This window comes from Sinohyriopsis cumingii, chromosome 1 (genome assembly GCF_028554795.1).
Source record: "Sinohyriopsis cumingii isolate HCF-2022 chromosome 1, ASM2855479v2, whole genome shotgun sequence".
Classification (NCBI taxonomy): domain Eukaryota; kingdom Metazoa; phylum Mollusca; class Bivalvia; order Unionida; family Unionidae; genus Sinohyriopsis; species Sinohyriopsis cumingii.
In genome coordinates this window covers 158,431,793-158,441,151 of record NC_142961.1, presented here as the reverse complement: position 1 = coordinate 158,441,151, position 9,359 = coordinate 158,431,793, and the positions used below count along the sequence as shown (strand labels likewise).

General features: G+C 35.2%; 1 protein-coding gene across 1 annotated transcript in view; it reads left to right on the top strand.

Annotated features, from left to right (window-relative positions):
- The first annotated feature begins 649 nt into the window (after window positions 1-649).
- The window catches only part of LOC149808221 (uncharacterized), a 162,828-nt gene continuing 154,118 nt past the window's right edge, over window positions 650-9,359 (top strand). The window contains exon 1 of the mRNA XM_089975084.1: window positions 650-793. Within this exon, the coding sequence (XP_089831210.1) occupies window positions 791-793 (3 nt within the window). The 5' untranslated portion in view covers window positions 650-790. The remainder of the gene's footprint in view (window positions 794-9,359) is intronic.

Below are 9,359 nucleotides of genomic sequence, written 5' to 3'. Positions count from 1 at the left end.
TCACCATGTTCAATTTCCATATGTTCAATTCCCCTTGTCCCTAGAGTGACCCAGCAATTTTTTCCATGTTCAATTTCCCTTGACGCTATACAGTCCCACGATTTTTTCTCCATATTCAATTCCCCTTGACGCTAGACAGTCCCACGATTTATTCCCATGTTCAATTCCCCTTGACGCTAGATTGACCCACGATTTATTCCCATGTTCAATTCCCCTTGACGCTAGAGTGACCCACGATTTTTCTCCATGTTAATTTTCCCTTGACGCTAGAGTGACCCAGGGCGGGGTCTGTAATGCTAATTCCCATTGACGCTAGGGTGACCCTATTTACAATTCATATGTAACATGGATTTTTTGTTGCAAATACAGTCATACATGTATATATCCATCCATTTATCCATCCACCGATCTATTCATCCATCCACCAATTCATGCGTCGATCCATGCATCCATCCATCCATCTACATACATACGGGGGAAAATTGATCAGTTATGAATTCAGCCTTATGCAAATTAATCGTAATGTTTAAAAACAAATATTACGTACAAATTTCAGGATGAAAAGTGCATAAATGTACATGAGGATGATAGATAACAGGGTTGGGTACACGTAGGAACTTGGTTTGATGTACGGTGGTACAGGTTGCAAGGTCTAGATCATCTATATGGGGTAGATAATATCCAGATAGTTGACAATAAATGATAACTATCGCTCACAGTCCAAATGGAGAGCTGAGATAGAACTGTAGAAGCTGCGCACCTTCAACATTCTAGATTTTCTTCATTCAAAATGGTTTGTATATTGTCATATTTCCTTTTACTTTATACTCTGAATTATACAATTCGGTTTCTATGGAAGTGATGTGTCTTGTAATATAACTTATGGTAACATAAAAGTCGGAGTTAGAAGGCTGAGCTAGACTAGGAGTTTGCTAATCTCACGTGATTTTGGGACTGAGCCAGTGAAACGGGCGTGTTTTGAATGGAAAGGCAGAAACTCTAACAAATCAGATTTCAAAACATTTTATCAAAATACAGTGTTTAAGTCTTTAAAAAAAAATCTTTTTTTTTAAACAATGTTTCGAGCCAAACTATTGGTACATGTGTATCACAACAATAAATCAGGGCTGGATGTCTTAGATAAAATGAGAGGCGGTGCAATATAGAATTAACAATAGGGTACTAATTCGAAAGAAGAAAATTTTTAACTGTGGTTTGAATCTTAATAAATAACTCATATCAAACTACACCTTTCCTACCCCAAGTCATTTCAAGGGGACCATATTTATCGCTTTTCATTATATTTTGGAGAAGAAAAAATCTGTCAGTAAGTATGTGAACAAGAATTAAAAAAGTACTTTTCTGTGACTGTATAATTGGAGAGTTTTTGATTAATTTCTCAGCAGACAACATGCTAGGTGTGCCGAAATGATTTTTAAAAGCGTATGAAACAGTCTCAGACAATAAGAATACGTTTGTCCTCATTTTATTACATATTGAAATTTTTCACTTTTCTTTTCTTTATTAAAATATGGATGAATGGAAAAAAGTAAAAAACTCGAATGGAACTATCTTCTACCTTGTAAAGTCTCTTTCTCTCTCTCTCTCTCTCATTTCATAGCAGACTTGTAATCTCAAAGCCTATCTTCAGTTAAAGGATTTACAAGAGAAATACTCCCACACAGGATATATATTAAACAAGTATCAGGTAATCAAACGATTAAGAATACAAGTGGAATAGGACCACTAACTCGTATTCAAGAAAATTCTCCTCGCACTCACAGGAGAGTATTTAGTCTCAAGCACATTCAAGGGGTGGGGTAGGTAAATTATTTGACATTTATTTCATCTATTTTATCAGCATGTGAAAGAGATGGCACTGAATTGAAACGCTTTAATGTCACCTAAATTTGTATGACTATGAGTATGCTTTTCTTGCAAGCACAGTTGATGTGATTTTGACTGAATTAAAAAATAATACTGGTGATGAGACTGAAGAAAAGTTTCAATTGCGTTTTACTACCTTGGATATGTTTCTATTTGTATATTGTCATCATGTCCTCGGATGATCTTTTGAGAAAAGAACAGCCTAAATCAGTACCTCATTTTTGGAAATGTTCCTAAGTCACAGTACGGTGTATGGACAATAATTTTTTATACCTCTAATTTGACATATGCGACAAAACTATGGTAGGGCTAAGCATTACAGTGGTAGTATGCAGATAACACTAACAAACCTGGCATTCGTTATAACTTAGTGCTTTTATGGACTTTTAAATTTTTGCTTGTCCGTTTTATCTAATGCATTTATTTCAATCAGACGCTTGTAAGTATCTCAAAATATTTAAACAATCTGGATTAAAGTTTGTATTCAAAATGGTCACTTTCTCACTCCCCTACCCCCTTACATACATACATACATATATAGATACATACTGTTACGTGTTTAGGCTCGAATAAACAGTAACACAGAAAGAGTGAAAACAACAAGCTTTTTAAAAGTTAACTAATAATTTATTTTCCTGGAAAATTCTGTAAAAATGGAAAAAGGAGAAGAACTTTTGAAATCCAAATGATCTGAAGATAATTATAATTTAAAATCTGGCTACAACAAACTAACTTGACAGTCAAGGTCAAACAATTTTCTGAAAAAGTATCATCTCTAGTGAATAAATTTACATTACAATAGCGTGAAAGAAAAATAAAAAATTAAAACTGACAAACAAACAATTAAATTTATATATATATATATATATATATATATATATATATATATATATATATATATATATATATATATATATATATATATATTAAATCAGATATACGTAACAATATATACATGTGTCTACTTGTATCAAGCAAGTCAAAGCGGTGCGTAGAGAGATAACCTTATCACAAAAGCACGGCATACCCATCAGGTGAAATGCTGAGAAATATATCGAACATTAAGATAACCAGAGATTCCCGTTCACCATATATATATATATATATATATATATATATATATATATATATATATATATATGTGTGTGTGTGTGTGTGTGTGTGTGTGTGTGTGAGACAGAGAGAGAGAGAGCGCAGAAGAGGCGAACATACCTTTTGCTGTAACGTAACTTTGAAAACTTAGGACCTCATACTAAAAACATAAAAAATAATAAGGGCAATAACGTGAAACCTCTAACCTCTCATGGGGGTTGTTTTTTTGTGACTGTTAATTTTTGTTTTTTTTTCTTCTAAATTTTGTATGCGCGTTTTCGTTTACTCATATGACGTCTCATTGAGGTCGTGCCTCCTCTGCTGCTATAATTAGATCATTATTATATATCAATAATATGGCACCAGCTATGGAATCTTATACAGCTAGATTAGCTGGAGAAAGATTGGAAGCAATCAAAAAGTTTTTGCCTGTTCGTGATTCGTTTAGACAAAAACTGCAAGAACGTCAAGAATCACAAGTTGAATATGCAGAAGGTACAGAAAAATTATTCAAGCCTGTTACTGAAAAAACTAAACCCCTTCTTCCTCAACTTAAAAAAATAGCTGAAAAAACGGAAAAACATTAAGACTTTTATAAGATCTTCCTGGTCGAATGCCTCTATCAGCAAAACCTATTACTAAAAAGAAAAAAGAAAAAAAACTGATGAAGAAATAGTAGAAGAATTACGTAATAAATTTAATGAAGATGCTTAAAAATTAATCGATAAAACCGATCCAGATGGATTTCCAGCTCTTGTTGTTGCACACTATGAAATGAGAAAGAAAAAAATGTTGCGACCAACATATGGTAAATATATTTCCAGTCTACAACACTGGGCTGATGTGTTTTATAAAATTAAAACTAAAAAAAGGTCAAATCGACACAAAAGTGCATCGTATATAGAATACATCAAGGCGGTAAACGATGTGCATGATCAATATGAAGAACACAAACAGCAAGAAATGAAAGAACGAAAACAACGAAAGAAAGAACAAAAAACGACGAAAGAAAGAACAAGAGAGAGAACTTCGTCCTTCTGTTAAAAAATTAATTGATAAATTTAAACTTGGAACGTATTAAAAATTAAAAGTATGAATGATGATCAATTAGCTAAATATACTGCCGACGATTCTAATTATTTGTCTGATATGTTACCAGAACATCAGGAACTTTATGAAGATGAATATCACAAGACGATCTTTAAAATTCGTCATAATAAGGGTGGCATTAGTACGGGTGATTCAAATTTTGCTAATTTCTTTGCAAAAGTAGATCAACTACGAGCAAAATAGAAGAAAGAAACTGATCCATGGACGGTTCCACTTTCTGAATCACCTACGAAACCACAACCACCTAAGCAAGAACCTTCCTATCAGCTTCCTACACCGCAGCAACAAATAGAACGACGACAAAAACAACCACAGTCTCCCGAGTCACGAATTATTACTCGGTCACAATCAAAACCACAACCTCCTGAGCAAAAACCTAGTGTTTATAGAAATGAATTTCTTAAGGGGAGTCATGCATTACTTAATAATCGAGCATCATCAGCATTAGTTGCTGCTTCTTTTAGAAATAAAGAAATATATTAGAATTTTATTGACTTTAAGCAAGAAGTAATGAGACATAGAAAGGCGAGATATAAAAGTATAGCTAAAGAAGAAAATGTGACCGTTAAAGAAGCTAAATGGCTAAATAATGATGAAATTTACGAACCTAAGTCAGGCGCTACAGGAAGTGGTTTTTCTCCTCAAGGAATCGGTCTTATTGCTTGTCCTGACAGTGTTCTTTCTGACGTGGACAGATTAGAAATTTTGATCGGAGGAAAACGCGCAGGAAATAATTCGCCTGAAATCATTAATGAAATATCTGACATTTGTCGAAGATTATTTACTGGAGGTATTATGGATCGCAACATTTATCGTTCTCTCATCGATGAAATTGCTGATGATTATCACAGCAACCAAAAAACAACTAATTAATCAACATGTAATTTAAAAAATCATTGCACACAATGCACAACGTAGACCCGTAATGGTCAGGGTAGTGATCTCACAATTACTAACTTACAAAGCGATTTGCAGAGATGGACTTGGTGATATTGTTCAAGGTCTATTTAGAAGGATAGTTCCAAAAGCAATACCAATTGTAAAACAATTAGGGATGAAGGCTATTGAGACTGTTCGTGATAAAGGCATCGGCGCTGTTGGTAATCTTGCCGGTAAAGCGTTCTCAACAATCAACTATAGACTAGCACGGTTAATTAGACGAAAACCACAACCTGTAAAATTACATAGTACTGAAATTATGCCTGCAAATGTCCGTAAAATAATAAATCAAGCCACAAACCAGAGACTATCAGAGTTGGCTGGTGAAGCAGAAAAAAATATAGCTTCAAGTTTGATAGCAGGAAGTGGTCTTCGTGTTAGACGATAATAATTATAATAAAATGTTCAAACGTGTATCCGATCCCGCGCTCGATATGGACGCATCGGTTCTTAAAGATGAATCTACAGGCGATTGTTAATTTTATTCTTATGACGCACGACAACCAAATCAGCTTGGGCGAGTTGAATTACAAGTTCAAGATACAAGCAGATTTTTCTTATCCGCTAAAGCATTTATTGAGGTAGAAGGTGAACACATGATACTGAGTACGCAGCTGATTTTAGAGTTGGTTTTGCCAACAACGGTATCATGGCGTTATTTGACAGTGCCACGTATATCATCGAGGGAAGAAATTTTGAATCAATTCAGAAGGACCTTGACGTTGCCACGACGATAATAGGTCTAGCAAGATATTCAGATGATTATTCAAGATCAGCTGGTCCGACAATGGTGTTCGCCAAAGACAGTACTGACAGACCTGACCACAGACTGCATAATATAAGACGACCAAGAAACTTTGCCAACAACGCCGACGCTGACGTGTGGCCGGTGTCTCATGGTGCTATTCAAGATTACAACTTAGAATTTTTATCACGACGATTAATGCTGAAAGATGTTCGTAGAAAATTTTCATGCGCTATTCCACTGTCACATATTTTTGGATTTTGCAAAAATGTTAGAAAAGCTATCGTTGGAGCTTGACATACAGTTGCACTTGTAAGAAAGGCTACTGATGATGATGCAATTTAGCGACCTGCTGGTGATGCTGGTAAAGTAATGGTAACAAAACGTTCATTGTGGATGCAGGTAATGATTCCAATGATTACCGACGAACAAAAACTACTTTCTTTTATGGATCTAGGGCGGTAAATCATTGTTTTCATGGTTGACAGTGACCACAGACAGTGTTCAAACTAGTGTTAATGGATTATTTACATGGCATATAGCATCACAGCAGGGTGTTTCTGCACCACGACATATATTTGTTGGTTTTTATGCGAGTAAATTCACAAGCACGTAGTCATATGACATTTGACAAACTTGGAGTTAATGAAGTTTCTTTACGGATAAACGGGCATTAAAAACCAGCTGAGAATATTTTATTAAATTTTGATCAAAATCATGTAGCGCGTGCATATCATCGATTAATGATATTTATGGGACGTGATCAAAACATAGACACAGGGTTGCAAATATCACAATTAGATTTTACGACGCTGTATCCAATTTATTACTTTTCGCTGGAGCATCTTGATTTATCTAGACAATCTGTCGTTGATATTTACATTCGAGCTCAAGTAACACAACCTCCTGTTGCTGTAGTTGGTCCACCAATTATTCATGGTGATTACAGAGCAATTGCAGTTATTCTTTCAGATAAAGCAATATTACTTTAAGGTGCTGGTGGAAGAATGAGAGTTACTGACGCATCAGTAGAAAACACGTAATTAAATCGCTCATGATGTTATAAAAATGTCGTATAGTCACGTTACAGTGACCCTGACTTCCGGTCAGGTGAAAAAATTACAATATAAACTTGCAAGTAAATGTGGAATAAAAATATCACTCAAAAAGATCATGTTTCTAGTGGTGGTCCAAACAAATTATCATTAACCAAGGCTCAGCTTAAACATTTTAATAAGGCTTTAGAATCAAAAACCAGAGGTCAACTTAATCTTTCTCCGAGCGCTATTACAGACTCAATTATAATAGGTGGTATATTTCCACTTCTTGCAGCTGTACAAGCATTAATAGCCGCTGCAGCTCCAGCTGTAGCAAAAGCAGCTGCACTCAGTGCTGCTGGAACCGCCGCTGAAATGGCATTAAAGAAAGCAACAGGACAGGGATATAAGAAAGAGAAGGGGTCTAAGATTACCGGTAACCCCTTATCGGTACGGGAAAGGTTTGAGACTTCCAGGAACACTTCGTTAATTCTTCCAATGTCTAACTTTGATTTACTTGATGCTGCTGAAAAATTAAATATAAAAAATTTCAGTGGTGTTTTTATGCGTGACCAGTTACCAAAACAACCAAAACAATATTGAGACGGGAATTATGCATCTTGATAATAGTTCAGGGCCTGGTACTCATTTGGTGGCATACGCAATTGATGCACCTACCTCCATTTATTTCGATTCATACGGGCTTCCTCCGCCAATAGAATTTTTAAAATACGCCAGAAACATTCCAGTCTGGTATTGAAGATTAGCAACACAAACACTAACTGATTCACCAATATGTTTTCATGTAGTAATTAATGTACTTGACGCTATATCAAAATCTTCCGATGCACCTCATAAAGTCGTGCACGAGTATACAAGCAACCGCGTCGTTTTAAACAGATCTAAATAGTGGTTGATATTCACGGAAGATCTTCTCTTGGTGGTACCACTAAGGGCAAGAAGAAAAAAAAAATGACATTGATTTGTCAAATTACGCGACTAAAGATGAACTTGCCGATATTATGAACCTCTCTGGAGTTGACCGAGATGAAGTTGTTATTTTTCAGGGTAAATACGGTGTTTTAAAGACGAGCAACATCAAATGGAATGATATAGTTCGTAGAGTTCTCGGTGCTACTGAGGATAAGATTCCAATATTTACCGATGACGGTAAAATCAGAGACTCAATTATATCAATCGCAACTATTACAAATGAAATTACAAAAAGTGTTGCTAATCGTTTACGATCTACCGCTGATACAATGACAGGTTAACTCAGCATGAATGGAAATAAGATAGTTGTTTTAAGAGATCAAACATCTGATGAGGTTGCTGCAACAAAAAAATATGTAGACACAGTAGGTACTAAATTATCCAAGGTACGAGCTGAGTATGATTCTCACGTAAGCGCCTTTACAAGACTTCATAGAAACTTTCAAAAACTTAATGAAATTGCAGATGATTTCTTTGGCACCCCGTCGACTGTTAACGTAAGACTTGTTGATATTAACACCAAACTTGGCGATATTAAAACAGCTATATCAGATATTGAAACGATTAGAAAAAGACTAGAAGATGTTATAAGTGGAATTCCTGATATCGTTAAAAAATAATCTGATTAAAATTCCCCTCAAGCAAATTAACAAGGTATATGCAGTAACGTCTGACCAAGCATAATGGTCACCAGTCAATAAAACCATTAAACATCGCGCTGAGGTTACCGGTATATACAGGCTCTCAGTACCCGGTACTGTAACATTAATAATATCTACCATGATTTCACGGCGTTATTCGTCAGGTGGATCCATGTTAGTGATGTTAGATTAAAACGACGAGGTAGCATTTAATGTGGAACCCGAGGAAGAAAAAACCTCGGTTTGATCTCTTATTGGCGTCTTGACTTAGTAGCTAAATTCTCACCCAATTAAAATATAATGAGTATTCCGATCAACGTTCAACGTGATGTTGCAGCGAAACATTATAGATATAATCAAGCACGTGAATGGCAAACAAAATTGAAAAATATCGTTGACGATAATGGAGTGAAAATAAAAAAAATATCGCATACGTGTAGTTATTGTTGCTATAATTGTTTATTCAGCGTCTGTTGTTATTGCTAGAACCAGCGCATTATTATCAGCAATAACAATGATGGCACCAGTAGTTGTAACAATTTGTGTTTCAACTGCAACATCGATTGCCGATATTCTTAATATCATTGCCAAATATGCATGTGCAGAAGTGCAAAATTGCATGATTATATAATAAAATTATACACAGCAACGCTATCATACTCCAAATTATCCTCTTTATTATCAACGAGCCTTAGTGATGAAAAAATATCAGATTTTGAGTTCACGGAGATGATCAAAATCTACAAAGAAGCAATGACTGTGATTGATTTAGAAAATCAAGATATAAATAACGATGTCAACTCCACTGACATCGCTAAGCGAGCTACTACAACAAATCGTAAGCAATACGACTCCGTCAAAAATAACAATGATAACGTTAAGCTCAATTAATCCAGAATTTAGTATTAACTTTCC